We start from the raw sequence: 21,562 nt of genomic DNA, 5'->3' as shown, positions 1-21,562 counted from the left end.
GTGCTGAAGTCAACACAGTGTGTTCAGCTGGCAGATTTAGACCCTGCATACTTCAGAGACAAATCTAGCCCAAGAACCACAGCCTAAACATCTTGTTAGGCACAAACGCTCATGTCCTGCGACAACTAATAAACACAGCAAGAAGCCAAGAAAGCAGTCTGAGCCAGAACTCAGTGGCATGCGTTCTGGCTAATATGATTAATAACAAGCAGATCGAGAGCTGTTGATGCCAGTGTTGCTTCGCTAGTGGAAGCGCTACACCCACATATGTGCTGCCCAAATGCTTAATACAGATTCACTGATGATGTCCTAGTGAGGATATTGCATTGCATGTGGCACACAGTTGCAATAAATTAGCCATTGCAAGCTACTGCTAGCAGCAGAGTAATCCTGCCGACTGGCAGAAATTGATCCCGCTATAAGTGAACTGGCCGATACCTCACTCCTAGTGATGAGTTATACCTGATAGGTGGAGTAACGTGTCACTCCACATAAAGTGTTTGACTGGTTGAAGCATATAGACCCAGAATAAATGGGCTGTGTCATTTTCTGGTGCAGCAATGAGTGGCATATTTGATTACTGATGTTTAGCATGAGAAGGATGAAAATAAGAAATGTATTAATAAATAACTTGCCTAGTTGGGTTTATATTTTCAAGTAAATGATTTTGTAAAATGATGTAACAGGACTTCTATGAAATACTTTGAAGCTGTCCTTCATATGTTGTCTGTATCATTACATACAGTATAATGCACTTATGATGTACAAATATGTTAGCTTTTAAACATTAACTTAGCTTCAGATATAGGTAACTTAGCTTGTCTTATAATTTCCCATCAACCGCCTAGCATGATGTAGACACATAGTTTGACATTCTTGTTATAAACATGGCTCATACAGGTGCCTGAATTTCTTAAAAATGCTTGATTTCTCATGATTTTTCATGGTTTGAAATGTCTTTAATTTTGATTAAGCGCTGGAGTTCTTCTTTATAAATCAAGATTTGAATTCTCAAATAAAAAAAAGCTGATGAGGGAACAATGGTTTATAACTGTTGTAGCATGACAGTGATGATAAGTCTCACAGACATTCCACAACATGAAATGTAACTACAAATGGTTAAAAAGCATGAAGTGTCATTCATTAATCAATTAAAAGTTGTTGGCCCATTGCTGTAATTTACAGTAAGAGGAATAAAACATTTTGGGTTGTGCTGTTATAGGAAAATAATTTGCTTTGGGGTGGTAACATTAACTCTGCTTCATGTTGGGTTGCATCACACCACCCCATCATGGATTATTTTCCTATAACAACATGCCCTGTCACTGTTTAAATCTGAAATACATTGACAAGAAAGTGGTAAAAATCATCAAATCAAAGGAATCTATTTTTTAAAAATCAGTAAACATAAAACTAGAAATAAATGGGTTGTTTTATATTATAGCCAATTAAAAAACAATTTTGAAGCGTTCAAAAGCAACGAGTCAAACAGCCAATCAAAATAGTTGTGGGCGGGATTACACGTGGTGTTCCCTCCCCTATGTGTAACCCCGCCCCAAGCTCCAGGACGCAGTGAGGGGCGTTTACTTTAATAATGATGCAGCTCTCTGTGCGAGACGTCAGCAACAAGCCCCGCCCTATCGATTAATAAATGCAAATACTTCTTTTCGGCCACGCCCAATAGCGCCGTGATTGGCAGGAAGAAATGACCAACGTCCCTCATTCGCCATAGGCGATTTCACGAGTTGAGTTGAAGCTGTAGCTTATGGAAACGGAGGTTAGTAGTCTGTGTTATCGGGTAGTTTCACGACGGAAGTAGAAACTCTCAGGCTCTATTTCTGAGAAAGTGGCTAAGGAAGGAAGTCGAAACGAAGCCAGTTGGAGTTTGTCAGTACAATGAAGCCCCTGGACTTATGCTTTAGACTTGTGTGCAGTTTGATTGCTATTAGCACAGTCTGTGGATTCTACCTTCCGGGTTTAGCTCCGGTTAATTTCTGCGAAGAAGACAAGAAAACCAGTGACTGTCAGGTAACGGTATCACTTTTTTCTCTACATGTTTGTCTCCCAGCCAGTTTGCAGAACGGACAGAAAACGCTGTATAGTTACAGTAGTGAACAGGGCTAGCATTCTCAGCCGCATCCTGCTGTAACTTAGCTCAAGAGCTAGCTGGTTAGCTGAGTGAACTAGCTAGCTTACTTTCTGTGCAAGTCACGCTACATTAGACTGCAGAAACATAAAGGGAAACAAGGTTAGACAAGATCTATGCTAATTGCCACTCCCATGCATTAATTAGCCGTGGCAGCTAACAGAAAAACTGAACTTTTCATTCTGTATCTAGGGCAATTGGATAGCTATAGCTAGTCTGACATCTTGGTCAAAAGAAAAGTCATACTACTAAAACAGAATCGTCATTTGAACAGCTTTCTGTGAGTAAGCCTGTGTAACTTGATATCAGGTCTATGTCACTTCTACAGAATGAGATCCAGGTGTTTGTAAACCGGTTGGATTCTGTGGAATCTGTCCTGCCCTACGAGTATGACGTGTAAGTGGGACCAAGCCTTCACTAACACCTAGCAAGTGATACCTGCTTACCCGGATCTACTTTATACAGGATCGATTTGTGATTGCAGGTTTGATTTGTGCAAAGATGACCAGGAGAAGAGACCCTCAGAAAACCTTGGGCAGGTGCTATTTGGGGAGAGAATTGAGACATCACCTTACAAGGTAGAGTTCAGTCAGAGATCTGTTTTAACCTCACTGATAGATGATGCTGTTTAAGACTCCTCCTCTGTGTGAAGAAATCATACCTAACTATATACTAGATCACTCTGCATAAGATGGTAATTACTTTTGGGAACTCTTATGTGACTTTGAGAGTCAGTTGTTAGACATTGCTCTGTTTGTTTTTTTTTTTTTTTGGATATTTTTTGGTATTTACAGTACTTTCCAGAATTATTAAAAATGAACAAATATGATTGTTTAAAAAACAATAATTACGCACAATAATAAAACTTTTTCCACAGACACTATTTATCTTTGTTCTAACAAAAATAATGCTCATTAAAACTTTTTTTAAAGAATCATTTTTTCTCTCAAAAGTCAGAAATCATCTCAGCAAACTTGAAAACTTGCCAAAAAGTTTCACATGTCTGAAACATACGGAAGTTTACCAGGAATTGGACTCATGAGCGCAAGTCCTCCCACACAGTGAGGAGGGAAAAATTATAACTCATTGTTTGGTAGAATTATTGTTTTGGAGTACTTAAAAAGCTTTGTTTAAAACATTTTAAAATCTAACTTAAACAATGACCCTTATTGCATGTGGTGTTCTTTTTCTATTAGTTTTTTTCCTTATTTTCATGAAGGGTGCCGATAATTCTGGAGGGCAGTGTTTTACATTGATCGACTTTCACACATTTTTAAATCTGTTGCTATCATAAACTTTCTTTTTCAGTTAAAATTCAGGAAAGATGAGCCTTGCCATAAAGTGTGCACCAAATTGTATGATACATCTAAGCAGGAAGATAAAGTTAAATTGGACTTTCTTAAGAGAGGCATGGAGCTGAATTACCAGCATCACTGGTGAGTGGGTCTGAATTTATGGTTGATTAACATTTATTTAGTTGCTAAGAGAAATGTGGAGGCAGTTTTACAGATGTAAAGATTAGCGGCGGCTGTTTTCTGTTTTGATTTGAGTAGTCAATGCGTTTTGCCATATTAATAAAAATTGTATGTTGTTTGCAGGATTGTTGACAACATGCCTGTAACGTGGTGCTATGATGTGGAGGACGGTCAAAAGTACTGCAATCCTGGCTTTCCCATTGGTTGCTTAGTAAACCTTGATGGACGATCTAAAGATGCCTGCGTCATCAATGTGAGTAAGCTGTTCGCTAAACATCTACTGTGGAGTCTAAATGCTAATGATAAAGAATAAGAAATGTAGTCTGAGTTCTGTTTGTGCTAGCTCCTGTTGCCTGAATTTCTGTGTTGTAATAGTGCTGTTTCTTTTTGCTTTAAGTCTGAGTTCAACAAGAAAAATACTTACTACCTCTTCAACCATGTGGATATCACCATAACTTACCACAGTGGGGAAAATGAGAGCTGGAGAGGTGCTCGACTGGTTGGTGCTAGACTGGAGCCAAAAAGGTTAGCCATTTTAGCCACAATATCAACATATCATGCGGAACTAAAATACTTCTCTTAACATCGGTTTTCTCAAGACGGAAAGTACATATTGTAAATATATGTAAATCTGTGTTGGAAATAATAGAGTCCAGAAAATTGTGCTTGTCTTGTCTTTTTTTTAAATCAAAGAGAAAGACTAAAATGTGATGAATTGATTGAAATGATGAAGAATGACAAAAAAAAGTGTCATTCTTATAAAAAATCAAAACGCCCCTGCTGTCAGGTGATTCTCAAGAGCATGGTCGGTGTTCCCTTCTCTCACTCTGCTTTCTTAGCTAATCAAATAGCATAAAGGAACTAAATGAGTCAAATCATAATTGATGACTCGCTTTTATTTCAGCATTAAACACAGTGAGGAAAACAGCCAGTCATGTGAAGGGCCGCCAATGGACATACCAAAAGAGTTCACTGGTAATCTGAAAGTGACCTACTCTTATTCAGTCAAGTTTGAGGTAAGATCACTGACGTACTAGAGACTCACTGACGTACTATAGAAACCTTTATAAACACAAGTGTATCCAGAGAGTCTGACTCTTTAAGTTTTTTTCAGCACACAGATCAGATCAAATGGGCTTCAAGGTGGGATTACATTTTGGTGTCCATGCCTCATACAAACATCCAGTGGTTTAGGTGAGGACTCTCTCTTTCTCTCTCTCTCTCTCTCTCTCTCTCTCTCTCTCTCTCTCTCTCTTTCTTCTTTCTTTTTCAAACCTGTCTTAGAGTGTAAGTATTCTCGGGTGTCCACATGCATATTAATGACCTTTCCCTCTGCATTCTCTGAAGCATCATGAACTCCCTGGTCATTGTGCTCTTCCTCTCTGGCATGGTGGCCATGATTATGCTGAGAACACTACACAAGGACATCGCCAGGTACAACCAGGTGGACCAGGTACAGTACTTCTCCCCTTATTTCCTATTAACTGCTTTAATAACATCTTTAAACAGCTGCGTTCTCACCATCTATTAAAATCACATATGCATAATAAAGCTTATTTGGCTTTATAATAAGAAATGGATAGTCCCTTGCTTGTAGAACTGCCACAGTTAGTGCAGTAACGAGTTCTTAGTTTGTGAAGACTACTAGAGAATGAGAAAGTGGTGAATATTTTTTTCATTAATCATTATTGTTGAATACAGAAGATACAGTATGGCTGTCCCTTTAGCAATTCATAGTAATACCCTGAGCTTAGAGCAGCTAACTATATCATCAGGTCATCACTGTTGTGTCACACTAAAATGAATTTCTGACAGGAGCTAAATATAATCTATGTGGCCTAAAAATTTACTATAATATTGTTTGTTTGTTTAACCATGTGTTCTGCGTTTTATGAATAATCTTAAGAGTAATGTAGTAAAGTAAGGTTTCTCTAAACATATACTTTTATCTGGATACAGAATTAGTTGCTTTGAAAGCAGAATTCAGAGTGAAAGAAAGCGATTGCAATTTCTTTGCCTTGTTTATATTAGCATTGTGTATTCAACCATGGGAATGCCAGTCATTGAAATCTCGTTTGTAACATTTGCAGGCAGACTTGGTTAAGATCCACCTACAGTCAGGCCTTGCATATGTAAGCCTATTTCCAGGCTCTGTTTGCATATCTTCTCAGGGTGATTTTTTTTCTGCTGAATGAGTAATTTCTGGGAGGTTTCTTTATGTGATAAAACATGGTGTACTGGTCGTATCTCTCTGACAGGAATCATGGTAAAGATTAAAAATAAATGCATGCTCATTTCTGCAGGATTTCTGCAAATGTCTGCTGACTGAAATTTACTGCCATATAATCACATTTATTCTCTGCACCATATTTTATCATATCTCAGACGTTTCATCTTGCTTGCGCTTGGCAAGCGAAAACTGATGAAAGCACTTAGTACCCGATGTCTGATAAACCTTTATTATTTTATTGGGGTCTGAGAGATGGTTCTGCTGTCAGTAAGAATATACCGATTGAAGTACCTGTCTTTCCTTTTTTTGCTTATAATTAGCTTCTGTTTTAAATGCGGCAAAGTTTCGTCATTGTAATCTGATGTGTCTTTGTGCTCTGCGGTGCAGGAGGATGCCCAGGAGGAGTCAGGGTGGAAGCAGGTACATGGGGATGTGTTCAGACCCCCCAGGAGTGGCATGCTGCTGTCTGTCTTTCTAGGGCAGGGCGCACAGATTTTCATCATGACCTTCATCACGCTCTGTAAGGAAAACCTGAAACAGCCACTCGAGAAATTTCTGTTATACTCTTTTTAAGGAAGGTCAATGCATTGTGTCTATGATTAATGCAAGGTCTTTGTGGACTCTTGCTTTTGGTCTGTTTATAGTATTTATTTCAACTCTTCTTTTCAGTTCTAGCGTGCCTTGGATTTTTGTCTCCAGCGAACAGAGGAGCACTTATGACTTGTGCAGTGGTGCTTTGGGTCCTGCTGGGCACGCCTGCTGGATATGTCTCAGCCAGAATGTATAAGAGTAAGGATATTAGTTATTAAAAGGACTGGCACATTGCGAATTATGATAATGACGAACAAATGTTACAGGGCATTTAACATTAACAAACTCTTCACATGGTGGAATATTGACATTGTCTACTATAAATAGTTCTGAAAACGACAGGTTTTTCTGAAATTAAATGTTTATATTTTGCATGTATCTCAAACACAGGTAAAGGTAAAGCATACATTGAAGTATCAAAGTATGTTATAGGCATAAACACAATTTAGATCAAAAACTGATTTTTTTTTTTGGATGTTTGCCAGAATTCGGTGCCAGCGACGTCTGATGGTTTTTCCCAGGCCTCCACATATTGAATTATATAATATTGACCCTACTATTAGGATCTCACCTACTTTGTTTAATTGTTTGCCTTACTGTTAATTTATATAAGCAACACTAATGTTGTAAGAGTAAAATATTTGCTTATATTATACTTTAGATTATTTTATTTAGATATTTATTATTGTTTTTTTTAGTAGATGTCTGTAAAAGGCTTGAGTTTTGGCAAATTGTTTTAATTATAAATCATTTTTAAAATTTGCTTGCATAATTTTGGCCTGGAGTGTGTCTGTGTGGATTTATATAGAGGATTATTTGCTTAATAATCCACTTAATCATAATGCTTTCTTTTATAAAACTGCAAAAAAAAAAAAAAAAAATACTGACTGTTAAATATGTGCCCAGTGATTGTCATTATGTAAATGAACAATAGTTGTTTGTTCTTCTTTTTTGTTCTTCTTCAGGCTTTGGTGGTGAAAAATGGAAAACAAATGTTTTATTGACAGCACTTTTGTGTCCTGGGTATGTTGACTTTTTGTATTATTGAGATAAAAGCAGTCTATGATGAGATGGGCCTTTAAGATTCACATTATAGCACTATGTCCTTCGTAGCATTGTGTTTGCGGATTTCTTCTTGATGAATCTGATTCTGTGGGTGGAGGGCTCGTCTGCTGCCATCCCATTCGGCACACTGGTAGCTATCCTGGCACTGTGGTTTGGCATTTCCGTTCCTCTCACCTTCGTAGGTGCATACGTTGGCTTCAAAAAACCGGTGAGTTATTGCTCTGACTTTTGTACAGCTTTTAGGATTGATACATGGATTGTTTCTTTTTTGTAGCGTACTAATTGTGTTGAATACTATTAAGATTTCACATTACGATGTAGGCTTTTTTTCAGTTTAGGCAGAAGGATACATGAATCCTTGTAGAGAATACGTCAGGGATCTTTAACGGGTTTAACGCAAGTCATTGTATCTTGTGGAATGACAAGTGCGCTCTGACAGTAATGCATAAATGCTAAAAACGGACCAGCACCTAGTTCCACGAGTTCCACCAGACATTCAGTGTAGAATTTCACAGACAGAGCATATTGTAACTAGCCGTGAATAAAATTTTTGCCATCAGCAACCAAACAGTAACATGATCTGATAGAAACAGGAAATGTTGACTCCAATATGTGAGGTCTCTCTGACAAATTAGTCTTATATAACAATAAATACAGGGTTTTCCCTAGACTTTAAAAGGAAATTTAGTTATTTTAAGTTTTCTCCATGTTGTTTTCGACCATTATCCACCACATTTGTGAAGGAAAGCTGGCAACATTTATTGTTCTTATGGTGAAAAGTCTATTCATGTTACAAATTAACATGCTTGACATTTAATGAAAGTATATGTGGACCCATTAAAATATGTATCACCTTTAAATAATGTTTCAGCCAAATTTTACATTACCCAAGTTATGGCAAAATATGCTGCTGCTTATTTTACAAAAATGAAATATGCAAATTTTGTAGGTAGACAAGGCAACTCGCACAGCATGCTCTGTTCACACCTAATTTTTTATTTATTTATTTTTTCCTGAAGCAGTCAGCACCTGTTTTACATAATAATCCTTTGACCAGAGGTATTCATCAGAAAAAGACGTTACGTGTGAACACAGCCTAACTTTGTTTAGCTCCCAAGCCGTGTTAGATACTAACGTTAGTTCAGTTGAGGTATCTTTATCTAAAGTCAGCTAACTAGCTTCGCTGGTTAATGTAACTTAATTCAGTAAATGAAAATCTATGAGAGTTAGCTAGTTTAGCAATTTTTAAAGTTGTATTATAAAATTAGTTATATCTTTTGCTGTGTTATCTCTAGTTCGATATTGCTATTGCATCCACAAGAATTACTCCCTAACAAAAAAGTTTATAGTTTCATTTATTCTTTGTTGAGGCTTACCAAATAAACGATGGTTTGCAACTTGCTTACCGAGGTGATGGTACAGATATATTAGCTTTGCGATGAGCTTTTGCCTCAGACCAATCACACAAACGCATGTGGTCAAAACACAAAACCGATTAGAGCATACATTTGAGCAATCTAAGAAATGAGGAAAAGTGGTTACCTGTGTTGAACTGGTTTATTTTTTAGAAAATAAAAAAAATGTACTGGATGAGAAGGACATGGTATTGATCAGCTGTCCCTACATCCCTGTTGGCAAACTTTGCGCCCTGAATTTAGACATTTAATTTTCCTGGACTTTGAGAAAAACATTTCTCATTGAGTTCCTCTGGACCGGGCCCATTGATGGAGTGATTGTAATAACTTCCGATTGCGATTCTAATGTGGATTTTGATCTCATAATTAGGCATAAATATATTATTTGAAGCTTTCTATATTAAGCTAAACGCTACACCTGCTTAGTATTTCTCATATACGCATCCTTTTCTCTTATAAAAGTACCCCGATTCGCAGAACATCACCCGCAGTACGACTGATGGATCTGTAGCTAATCATCTGTCTGTGAGTCATAGTCATCTATCCCGGTATCTAGACAGATAGATGGAGAGCGTTATACGACACAACATGCTCATCAGATCACATGATTTTGTGGAAAATGTATAGAAATGATTCTGTCTAAGGAAATGTGAAGTAAAAATGTGGACATCCATGAATATTTCTCCAAATGTACACACTTTTGGACTAAAAGCCCTAATGGACGTTGTGTAATGAAGCCCTGTGATCACAAATAAACGGCTGCGACAGTCTAAGTAATTAATGGGAAACACTGTAGATAGGTTATTGTAGTTAATTCAAGAGAAATTTCATCGCCTCAATATGAATGTTTAAAGTAAGTTGTGATTGTCCCAATAATCTCGGTTTGATCTATGACATTTTGCACTAGCCATATGTTCATATGTGCCGTTATAAACAGTGACATGGAAAGGTTGCCTTATCATGTGATCATATCCCACACACACACAAAAAAAAGCATGACATGAAGACTTTGTACTCCAGGGAAAGTGAGAATCAACTGGATGCTTTCTTGTGCATGCAGAGAACTTCACCAAAGTCACAAAGTGATACTTGTTGATTACTGAGGAAGAGCAGAGGGAGAAGAGCTTGTTTAGAAGTGAGGCAGCTGGACAGAGTGGGGTGATTAAACCAAGGCCCTCAGACAGCCTGCTCATGCCAACCAGACACTCTAAACTGAGTTGCAGAGCCAGACATCGTGCAAATAATCATGTGTTGCACATGGGGATTGATATGAGTCATTGTCTGACAGCTTGAAGATGATATGGGTTCTGTGTAATACTTTGCTTTGTATTAGCCGGTTTTGTTGTTACAGCTCAAACTGGGTTGTTGTATATCTTCTGCCAAGAAATAATATCAGGAGTGGACAAATCATAAATTCATTAGTTAGCCAACCAGGCAAGTGAAGACAGTGTGCTTGTCCAGTCCCATGTTATGTGAGCCTGGAGACACAATTTAATTGAACTCAAGTATGAGAAGGTAGTTACGTGCATTAAATGTATGTATAAATGTACTCACTTATTACTGCAAAAAAAAATAAGTGCCATAGTCTTTCATCACTTTCTTTCACCGTATGTAATGACATGATCAGAGTCTGGCTAGCATCTTTTGCTTGATGAAGTGTTTAAATGTGAAGTGACTGTGTGTTGTGTTAGTGTCAGAGTTATATAACAATTTTGTCACTTTTTCCACATACTCACTTATTCCTGATTCTGAATATACGGTCTAGCATCTGTTCAATTAATTCATATGCCTGATATGTAAAAATAATTCCTTTTTAGGATTAAAGTGTGTCCGTGTTCATGTAATAAGGTATTTTGGACTTGTTTATTTCAGTTATTGTCTTGGAAACAGGTGAAAGAAATTAGACAACTAGTGAAACTTAACAGTGTAACCATATTTTGATGACCACCTAAAATGTTTTGTCCCTTTTTCATATTTTGCTTAGTCATTTTAAATTATATACATAAAAAACATACTAGCTGTCACAGACAAACCACAGATATGTTCATATCTGTATTCATATTTATTAAGGATGCATTTTCTGTTCAATCCAAATAATGCATTCGTATTCTGTTATGTCCTTATTTCATATGTCGGTTGTGTCCTCTTGAAGTTCATACATTCTTTTTTTTTTTTTGTACTAAACTCGATTATTCTCCATTTTATTATTTTATTGCTTTCATAGAGCGCAAGCAGCCAATCAATCAAACACATGATGTGTTTACCTGGTGAAATGAGATCAGTATGAAAACAGTGTGTGAAAGAATGGGGAGGCTGTGTTATGTCCATAGATGTTTGGGTAACTGATTGCTCTAATATCCAAGATAGATATCATAGATAGTGAAGGTGACATAATATGAATTGTTATCTCAGACAAGACTGGGATGTCACATAGTATGCACATATTATAAAAGTAAACAAGCAGAGGATAATAATTGGCAAATGGCAAGATTATCAGACAAAACCAGGACAGACATGCATAGTGAAAAATGATAGTAAGGTGGTATGTTTATGGAGTTTGCCAGAGGCACTTGATGGGTTTTGTCCTTGTTGTCATGGTATATGAGGAAACAGCACCTTGCTTCTATGTATGATTTTGGTGGTAGATTGTTAATTTGTTCCAAAATGTGTATCTTCCACTCTTTTCCTGTTACTTGAGATGCTTGAGATTAGCAACAGACTTTGCTAGTTGTTTGGTTTAATGGAACATTAGAGTTTCTCTTTTCGAGACAGTGGACTTAATGTGAAAAAAAAAATGTTGACAGGCTCATTATGAATATGTAGTTTGAGTTTTAATGAAATTTCTGAGCAGATCCTCTAGTTTATTTATAGCTTTAATTGCTTAAGTAATCTCTCATCGATTCCCCGTTTTTTTTTTTTAAATCCTTCTTCATTACATACAGTATATAACTTGAGAATGCAAGTTGGAAACCAGGAAGTGCATATATTGTGTCCAGTGTATGCAGTTTTCCTTGGTGTATCATTTTTTATCAACTAACAAGATGGTACTATATTGTGTGTCAGTGATGCCTGGGGCCTGTAGAAACTTCCTGCTCCTTTGTCATTTCCAGTGGTCCCTTGTTTTTCCCTTCACTTTCAGTAAGAGTATCCTGGCAGCCCTATAATCCTAGACATGAGCCAAAAAAAAAACAAAAAACAAAAACCCCAAAAGATGTCATTTTGTCTTTAGAAGATTTTTTTGGGGGCAGTTTATTGACACTCCTTTAGTGTGACATCAGCAGCAAAATTTTTCTCGTTAATCTCTGTAAGCTCCTGCCTGTGTGTACTGTCTGTGCTGCAGGCCCAGTCTGTTTCACACTGTATTCATTTGAATTGTGTGTTTTTTTTTGTTTTTTTTTTTCCCCCACAGGTGATTGAATTGCCAGTGCGAACAAACCAGATCCCACGGCAAATCCCAGAGCAGTCCTTTTTTACCAAACCTGTTCCAGGCATCATCATGGGTGGCATCCTGCCCTTTGGCTGCATTTTCATCCAGCTCTTCTTCATTCTCAACAGCATCTGGTACCCTAATAATTCAATCTTATGAATTATTCAAATAATAAGACTTATACACCCCACTGTTACTGTAAGAAAAAAACAGGACGTTTTCTGACATTCTGTACTTGCAGGTCTCATCAGATGTATTATATGTTTGGCTTCCTGTTCTTGGTGTTTATTATCCTCCTCATCACATGTTCAGAAGCCACCGTTCTGCTCTGCTACTTTCATTTGTGTGCTGAGGTGAGGCTATAGACTAGGATGTCATAAAGTTTTTAAATTCATGTGAATTTATTAATGTATTTATTAGTAATATCTGAAATTGTGATTAATAGTGAATAAATCTGAAATTCTTCACTGATCTACATAGTGATGTGTGTGTGTATATATTATTTCACATCTAGAAAGGACCCGAGTTATATCTAGTATTCCGAGTACTTAAGTAGGGCAATATATTGTAGTATTTAACACTAAGGATCTATCTAAGCATAAAGATCTGCAAAGTTTTCATAGTGATTTCATGCAGGCAAATGAGTGCTCAAATGTGTTTTTCACACCTATATCACTGTAGGTGGAAAAACCACACAAAACTGAAATGTTGTATATCCTGTAATGACAGCAGAGTTTTTAAAAGATTTGTGTCTGTATTTTCTCGCCCACCTGTTTTTCTATTTTCTGTTTACAGGATTATCACTGGTGGTGGCGATCATTCCTCACTAGTGGATTTACTGCAGTTTATCTCTTCATCTATGCTGTACATTATTTCTTTTCCAAACTTCAAATCCAAGGAGCTGCCAGTACCATTCTTTACTTTGGCTACACCATGATCATGGTTCTCATATTCTTCCTCTTCACAGGTGAGTGGTAAGCTAAGTCTGAACAGCTGACATTTTCATGATAAAGTGTCGCTGATAAAACAGTGTAATGTAATTTGTATATGTGTTTTGTCTATGTAACTTGTCATTGTTTAATGTTATGAAAACCGAGCAGTTCTATAATCAGAAGCATCACTCAAAAAATTCAGCCTGGCAGCAGACATTGCTTTTATAGTGATACTGCGGGGCAGGAAGAATCAGGAAAGAGCAGAGTGTAATACATTTGCTCTGTTTACACAGCCTGGGATGGGGAATAAAAGTCAATAAGTTGCGCAGTGGCCTGCATTGATAACCATTTTAAAACGGGCAGGATTTGTATCCTGGTGCCATTCCTCTGAAGCAGTACACCATAAGTATAACTGCTGTGTGCTTACTCTGACGGATATTTGCTCTTGTCCTTGCTCAAACCTTTTTTCATTACCTCACACCTCTTACTGTGCTGCTGTTATCTGTGATTTAGTCAGTTTAGACAGAACAAATTTTTGAGCAGATACAGATTTAAACATGTTTAAAAGTTCATTGTTGACATGTGGGAATACTCCTCTGTGTGTGTGTGTGTGTGTGTGTGTGTGTGTGTGTGTGTGTGTGTGTGTAACAGTTCATATAATATTTTAACCAACGGTAAATGAGATTTTACTATCACTGGTGTCTGTTACCGTGGTTACCTGGTTAATCGTCACAGGGCACAAGCCTATTGCTGAATTTTTTTTTTTTTTCTTATTGTTACTCTTCACTTCATATTATGTTTCAGTAGAGGTGTTTAGGCCATGAGTAAATGAAGAGATGTATAAATATTTCAACCCCTTTTTTTTTAGTGTTATAGTATGAGATAGTAGCTCAGTCTTTGGCTTTAAACAAATCTTCCCCAGTTTTTCTCAGTTGGAGCAGGCTTAAGGAAATCAGCTATGAGCCAAACAAACTATATATATATATATATATATATATATATATACATATATGTATGTATAATATATAAATAAACTGCACACTGACTGCTGACCTTATTTTGCTTCCCACCATCTTCCTGAAATGATCTTCTGTTTAGCATTGGGTTACAAAAACGTCCTCGGTCTTAGGCTCTCTCCTCTGTTATTGAATAGCTTCAGCCACAAGCTACTCTAATGCTGAATCCTAGCTTCTTGGTTTCCATCTTGAAATGGTAATGGTCTTCCATAACGCTGATAGTTTGTGTAGATAATAGAGGCCTAGAGCATTTACGGTCATTACGGAATCAATTGGCCATTACATAGAGTACTCTTTATGATCACATATGATTGCAGGACTCTGTATGGCTTGGCCTATTATAGTCTTAGATTTGGCACCACTATTTTCATAATGAATATCACGCTCCCAGTTTATATGTTGCCATGGCATCTAATAGATGCTTCAGAAACCCTGGCTAAGGCACTTACGACAATTACCTCACATTTAAGATATAAAAACAAGAATCCAAAGACACGGAACATGTTACAGCCTACAATACACACTTCCCAGAGTGCTTGTATTTTCTAGGTAGAGGTGGTCAGAAGTTGACATGGTAACAGCACGATCTAGCTGTTCCTGGTTGAAAACACCCACACATGCCAATATGTGGGATGCATTAAACCTGTACAGGCTTCTAATAGCTGTGGTTCATAATTTTCGTTCTCTCCCTCTTTGTGTGTATATAATGTAGCCTCATTGAGCCTGGTAAAGTTCATAGGTCGAGCTGAACTTAAAATACCAGCAGATTTAGAGATGTTAAATCTGTTGATAAAACACAATGTTGATACAGACAATCACCCATAAGGTACCAAACACGTTCACAGCACAGCTGATTTATATTTAGTGACACGCATAAATGGCAAAGCTCATGGAAAGCTGAAAACAACAAAATGCCAACTAAATGGAGAAAAAGTGCTTCATAATCAGCAGTGCAGTGCATAGGTTATCTTTTCCTCCTTTTATAAGGTGCTGTTTCTTTTGTTTTAATTGAAGGGCTAATCTTATTGGTCTTAATTTATAAATTTTTGTTTTTTTCAAATCATTAACATGATATTTTTTCAGTCATATTTGTTCAGTTGAAATACATAAGCTGTTTTTAAATGTGATAATGTCATCTTGATAAAATACTCAGGAGCTCTTGTGGTATATGATCATTTTACTAACTGGATTTTCATGAATACCACATTTCTTGTCTAAATGCTTCAAATGATTCACGAATGAATTTGTTCATATCCAGCTTGTCTCATTTGTCTGTCTTTCCACAGGCACCATTGGCTTTTTTGCCTGTTTCTGGTTTGTAAATAAAATCTACAGTGTGGTGAAGGTGGACTAAGGTGGGAATCTCAGCACTGGACTCTCTGAACAATGTGAGGAAATCTCTTCAGTGTTCATCTTTGATTGGCAGACTGTTGGGGAGAGATGTCCTTCTTTGCTTGTAAACTAGAGTTTTACTCTCATAATTCTGTTTCTACTGTATGTAATTTGGTTGATTAGTTTGCACAATTAACATGTTTGAACAGTATGAATGTGATGGACAAGCTGGCTAGAGAGAAAAGCAGAACTGAGCAGGCTCAAATATTTGCATGTGAAAGGGTTAACTTGTCATTGATGGTTGTGGAGTCTAGAAACTGTAAAAGAATGAGGGAACACAGATTGTGATCAAATAAATCTATGTGGGAAGTTATCTGCTACCTGAACCTTAAGCACAAATTGAGATCCGTCTAGAAAAGACATTCAGATTTCTTATATCGAATTTCTTATATATATTATGGTTTTATATTGATCTCCAAATATGTTCATTCCTTTTTTTTTTTTTTTTAAACCTGTTCTGCTGTAAGTTTTATAATTTGAATGATAAAACATGGAATCTATTGTCATTTTTATTTCTGTTTTATAAAATAGTTTTAGCCAAAAGGTGGAAAGGTTTGTAAATAAAAAGGGATTGCTCATGATATCACTAATAATTGGATATTAAAACGACTGTTACTGTATCTTCAGTCAACAACCTGTTAAATTTTTATGGATATCAAACATTGAGTTTCATATCAAACAAAGAAAGGAGTTATTTAATAAGTGACAGAGAGTTTGGCATTAGAGCAATAAGAAAAAACATAAATACTGGAAAGCTTTGTTTCAAGAACTTTAATTGAAACGCTCACAGCTGATTCAGAAAATCATATGAGGTATACCTAAAGATTCTTGTATCATGAAACAAAAATAAAGCACACTATAAATTATTACAGTACTTATCTACATAGTTTAAAACGATTCAGTTCTTAATATAAGTACAAATTTAAAAAAAAAAATGCCTTGCATTATAAGGATCTTAATTGTTTACTCATTAAATGTTTGATTTACTACAGAGGAACAAATGTCGGTTGAATTGAGTCATCAAATGACTGTCATGTCTTAACATTCATATGAAAATGACAGGCTATAACCTTGTTGAAAAAACATAAATGTTGCACATTTCAAATATTCAAACCAGTCTAGATTAATAGGTAATAATAATAGATAAAATGTTTAGAACTTTAATTCTTCAAGTTATTCCTATAAGCCTTTGCTAGAAAATGGTTTAATTTAGAACTTGTCTACATTAGGATTGGTTTAGGCTTAGGATACTGTTTTTGATGCATTTCCCTGCTCTCACACAAGCTCATCACAACAAGGCCTTTTTAAGCTCATGAGTTGTATCATGTGCATTGGAAAAAGAAAAAACAAAAATATACTGTGCAAGATGTTCCCAAGACCAGGGACTGAGGAACCACTGGCTTAAATTAACTATTCAGTTTCAAGTTTCGGAGGTACTAACTTGTTATTTCATCATTTAACCAGATTTCAACTGCAGTCTGTTTAAAAACACACACCTTCATAATGTCTTTATTCTGCCCACATTCGCTGAGACTGTAAGCTTAACAGTCTGGTTGATGATGCATATAAAACAAAAACAGCAGACACACTATTGACTGTTCTGTGAAGGACAGGTGATGTGTCCTAAGGCTATGAAACTTTACAAATAGAGACAGACATGTCAGACAATTAAAAAAACTAATATACTAGTATAGACCGGGTTTTTTTTAGTGTTTCTGTAGGGGAGGACATGTTTCCAGTGTTTTAATTCACTAGCCAGTAGTGAAAGTCTATCAGTGTTTTGTTCTCCCAGTTTCATCGCTTAGTATGAATGAATATTGCTCCAGACTTTGTCATGTGTTAAGTAGGACTGCACAATATATTGTTTGTTAATCATTACTGTGATATTGGCTTCTGCAGTGTGCAAATAAATACACTGATGAATCATGAAATATGCTGTAAGCATTTTAAACAGGGTCAGAAGCATGTGTGGGTATTATGTCATGATGTCAATAATAACTTAGTCTATTATACAGTATTTCAGTGTAAGGCAATCAAATCTTAACATATTTTGACTATATTGTGCAGCCCTATGAGTGTATTATGGGAAAAATCTGAATACAGAAATGAAAGAGGTTGCTCCTTCTGCTGCGGTCCACTCCAGAACATTAAGTGCCCATGGGGATTGTCACCCCTTTGAATATTTGGTGGGCATACCAATTTAATTATGTCTCTCTTAGAGGCAGTGAGATACTCTACAGCTCTCTTAGAGAAACACTCTAAAACAGAGCTGACTGCTTTAGTGCCAGCAAAGCATTTCAGTGGTCAAGAAGTAAGACAATACACACACTGTACTGCACTTTGAGAGGCTTTGCACACTGGATGCTCTCATGAGGAACACCAGTGACCTCCACATGAAGTCAGTCTTCCAGGTAAAGTGTAATTGTGGGTTAGGTTATCTTCTAGCATTGTTTACTTTTAAAATGTTAATAAATGCCTTGTCAAAATTTTGCTTGTTGCTCACCTGCAATTTTGATGTCCTAAAAACCACCTGCTTATGTTATTGTTATAAAACTCATTATTTATTTTTCATGAAAGTGTATGTTCTCCACCCATGCATTTGAGGAACCACAGCTAGATTTATGTCACGCTAATGTTTAAACGTCAGGGCTTCTCCCTGTCTTTACAACTTTTTGGACCCAAAATATGTATGTTTTGGTTGAATTTGAAATACAAATATTGCATCACAAAATGACATACATGTAAATCTCTACTATATCAAAAAATAGTAAAAAATATACTATGTTTAACATACCTATAACTTCATAATAATTCAATATCAACAGGCCATCAAATACACTACTTCCTGCATCAAGAACACTAGAATACCATTTTTGCTATGTGCAACCCCACATGATTTAGGTGCTAATAGGAATATCAGAGATACACGAGCTGTCTGTGTATTTGACCCTTTGAATTTCACTTTTAAGAAACTGAGAAATAATAGCTACTAACCACTATACTGGCCAATAACCACTCATTGTGGGTTTTCAGTCACCCAGGCCATTTTGAAAGTCTAATGGTATATCGAGGTAAAACTGATGAAACCTCTTGGATAAACAATCAGACATCTTTAACACACAAACCTAGTCACCTGGACTAATTACTACTGACCCTGTCATGCAAATTGATGTCTTCATTTGCCTCAAGAACATTACAAATAGAAAACAATCATTTCATTTGGTGCTATGCAGAGTAAGCTCCCTCTCAGAGCTCAGGCTCACAGACGTCGTCTCTTTGTGGCTCTCCCTTGACCTCCGGTCTATAGGTGAGGATGATGTTGTCCCTTCCTCCCAAGTCTGGAGGGAACACATACGGGTCATATGGCTGGGGATATGCATCTGTGCTGACCGCCCATCTGTCACTGTAAAACAGCTGTCCACAGCCGAACCTCGCCCTGGACGGGCCTGTCCACATCGTGGCCCGCAGAGCAGTGCCAAGAACTCCTTGCGCACACTGCGATGCATGTAGCCGTAGATGTATGGGTGCAGGCAGCACTGCAGGAAAAAGAGGACAAGCGCCAGTGAGGCCAGCCATGGTGGCACGGCAGTGCTGGAACGTATGGAAATGGTGCTCAAAACACTGTATGGACCCATGCTGAGCACATAGGAGGCCATGATGACGAAAACCACCCTTGCTGCCTTGCAGTGGTAGTGGAAGCGTCGGTGCCTGTTCCTGGCAGGATTCGTGGCTGAGAAAGGGCCTTCTTGTTGGAGCTGCTGCTGCCTGTGGGGACTGGAGCCTGAGTCTGGAGGGTGGTTCGTCTGAACAGGGTGCACCAAAGCATTCTGCCGCCGGGCTGCCCTAAACACCATCCAGTAGCAGCCAAGCATGATGGCCACAGGCAGCCAGAAGGAAAGAGTGGCCACCAGCGCTGAGTACGAGTGGCTGGAGGACCATACCATGGTGCAGGCATTATGGTGACGGTCGAAATCGATAGCTCCCCAGCCGTAGAGAGGTGGGGTGCTCTGCAGCAGGCTCAACAGCCAGGTAAGAGCGATCAGGTTAGTTCCCAGGTGAGGCGTCATGCGTGTAGGATATGACAACGGGTGGATAATGGCCAGGTAGCGGTCCACTGACACGACGATAATAGTGTTTACTCCAGTGAAAGCAAAAAGGTGCATGAGCACCACTAGGGCTTGACACAGACGGGCATCCAGTGGCCAGACCTCAGGTACGGTGGCAGCAATAACAAACGGCATGACGAGCACCGTTTGTAGCAGATCAGCAAGCAGTAGGTTGAGCACGAAGCGGTTGGCCACATGCAGTAGCTGTGGCTTTCTTTGGAACACCAGCAGTACCACCACATTGCCAAAGAGAGACATGCACACAATAGCTGATATGGCCACCATCTTCACAGCACTGTTTGTCAGCGAGGGTGGCTGGAGAGCACCAGGGTCCCAGGGCACTGCACTCGAGTTATAATTCATGCCAAGATCCTGCATTGTGGGCATGATGATGCTGATTAAGTGGGTGATGATGCATGTGGCTGCCTCTAACACCCCAGCAACATCACCTGACAATCCGTACAAGCCTTCTCGCTGTCTCTGTCTTCACCTAGAACATTACATACAATGGAAGTGCACCGAGTGTCTACATTCAACAGCGTGACAGTCCTCGTTGTCACAGAATCTATTATTTGTGCAGCTATTTCTACAATGAATATTCAGTATGGATCACCAGATCCGACTTACAGTCTTAGATCAGATGTATTAGAGCATAAATCACCTATGAATACAGTGCCACAATATGACAGCTACTTGTTCCATCTTCTTAATATTTCTTCAGCATATCTTACAGCACCCACGGTTGACTGAGCTAATGCCACTTTGGTCAGGCTGTAAGCCGTTTTCTTCTTCACAACGGTGACAAAACAGCTGGAAAGCACAGCTGTCAAAATTCCATTGTTAACCCAGGCGCGGATTCTCTGGACACAAAGAAGCTGTCGCTGTCCAAATCGTTTAAAAACCGTGGAATTATTATTGTTTTTATTACCTTGCGATTGCCACCCTTATGAGAAGAGATGAATCTTCTGTATCTTCAGTGCCATGTCCAGGGCTGTGGTGTGTTTTCAGTCGTGCGTCCTGCGTTGAGAGAGTGCCCATTGACGGCGCTGTGCTCCGCTCGCGACGCTGCGCTCCCATTTTAGTGATAATCAATGGCCGCGTTGTGCTTTTGCATGCAGCGCACGTCTCTGATCATCACTGACAGCCTTGCTTTCCCTCTCCTCTCCTCTCCTCTTCTCTTTCTCGCTCATTCAGATCGGAATTCGACGGTCATAACACATATCGGTTGCTACAACGGCTGTCAGTGTCCCCTATATATACAACATGCACTTGCTGTATGTGCAGCTGCAGAGCTGCTGTTCATTCTGGAGCATAAATACACCTCAGATGAAAACATGATGGTCATGAGATAAAATATTACCAAATGCAAGCTAATCATGAACTAATATATATTTAAAAAAAACAAACAAACAAACATATGTGTAATTAATACAAGTAAAAACCAATAATAAAACATGGACATGTTTTTTTTTTTGGGTCTAATATAAAATTTGTTAATGTAACAACTTACATTAACACTCTATACATTATTAAATGTTGGAGTGCATAAATAAAAGTAACCCGGTACTAGCACTTTATATACAGTAAATATCATTTTAGCTTGAATTATTCTAACCATTATTACATTTTGGACATCCTTTGAGTATACCTTAGGTCTATATTTACAGTATACAATTAGTTCTTCTTATTGTAAAGGTGTATATTTACTGTATTCATGCAATAATTACTCATTCATCTTGAGTCACTGCTTTATCCTGGTACACTGGG

At 37.8% G+C, this 21,562-nt stretch overlaps 2 protein-coding genes across 3 annotated transcripts; one reads left to right on the top strand and one right to left on the bottom strand.

Annotated features, from left to right (window-relative positions):
• The first annotated feature begins 1,708 nt into the window (after positions 1–1,708).
• On the top strand, positions 1,709–16,309 carry LOC113529004 (transmembrane 9 superfamily member 2). 2 transcript variants are annotated; one of them, XM_026917920.3, is made up of 18 exons: positions 1,709–2,028; positions 2,475–2,542; positions 2,631–2,724; positions 3,455–3,582; positions 3,745–3,874; positions 4,019–4,146; positions 4,526–4,637; positions 4,736–4,815; positions 4,969–5,074; positions 5,712–5,753; positions 6,239–6,371; positions 6,521–6,640; positions 7,408–7,465; positions 7,556–7,715; positions 12,332–12,483; positions 12,591–12,702; positions 13,145–13,316; positions 15,584–16,309. In XM_026917920.3, the coding sequence occupies exons 1-18, from the start codon at positions 1,897–1,899 to the stop codon at positions 15,649–15,651; spliced, it is 1,995 nt and encodes a 664-aa protein (XP_026773721.1). In that variant the 5' UTR covers positions 1,709–1,896; the 3' UTR covers positions 15,652–16,309. The 2 variants fall into 2 exon arrangements, with proteins under 2 accessions (XP_026773721.1, XP_026773722.1); XM_026917921.3 differs by lacking the exon at positions 5,712–5,753 and having other exon boundaries at positions 1,711–2,028.
• A 236-nt stretch (positions 16,310–16,545) lies between these two features.
• On the bottom strand, positions 16,546–21,172 carry gpr101 (G protein-coupled receptor 101). The gene has a single exon (XM_026917922.3). It carries the CDS (start codon positions 20,180–20,182, stop codon positions 18,905–18,907), a length of 1,278 nt encoding a protein of 425 aa, XP_026773723.1. The 5' UTR covers positions 20,183–21,172; the 3' UTR covers positions 16,546–18,904.
• Between the last annotated feature and the right edge of the window lie 390 nt (positions 21,173–21,562).

Source organism: Pangasianodon hypophthalmus, chromosome 7 (genome assembly GCF_027358585.1).
Source record: "Pangasianodon hypophthalmus isolate fPanHyp1 chromosome 7, fPanHyp1.pri, whole genome shotgun sequence".
NCBI lineage: Eukaryota > Metazoa > Chordata > Actinopteri > Siluriformes > Pangasiidae > Pangasianodon > Pangasianodon hypophthalmus.
The sequence above is the reverse complement of the archived record's forward strand: the minus strand, read 5'-3'. Positions and strand labels throughout refer to the sequence as shown.

Coding starts and splice junctions, on each gene's coding strand:
- gpr101 (XM_026917922.3), bottom strand. CDS start 20,182: ATGCCCACAATGCAGGATCTTGGCATGAATTATAACTCGAGTGCAGTG.
- LOC113529004 (XM_026917920.3), top strand. CDS start 1,897: ATGAAGCCCCTGGACTTATGCTTTAGACTTGTGTGCAGTTTGATTGCT. Junction 3,875..4,018: donor AAGATGCCTGCGTCATCAAT/GTGAGTAAGCTG, acceptor TTTTGCTTTAAG/TCTGAGTTCAACAAGAAAAA. Junction 4,638..4,735: donor CTTATTCAGTCAAGTTTGAG/GTAAGATCACTG, acceptor AGTTTTTTTCAG/CACACAGATCAGATCAAATG.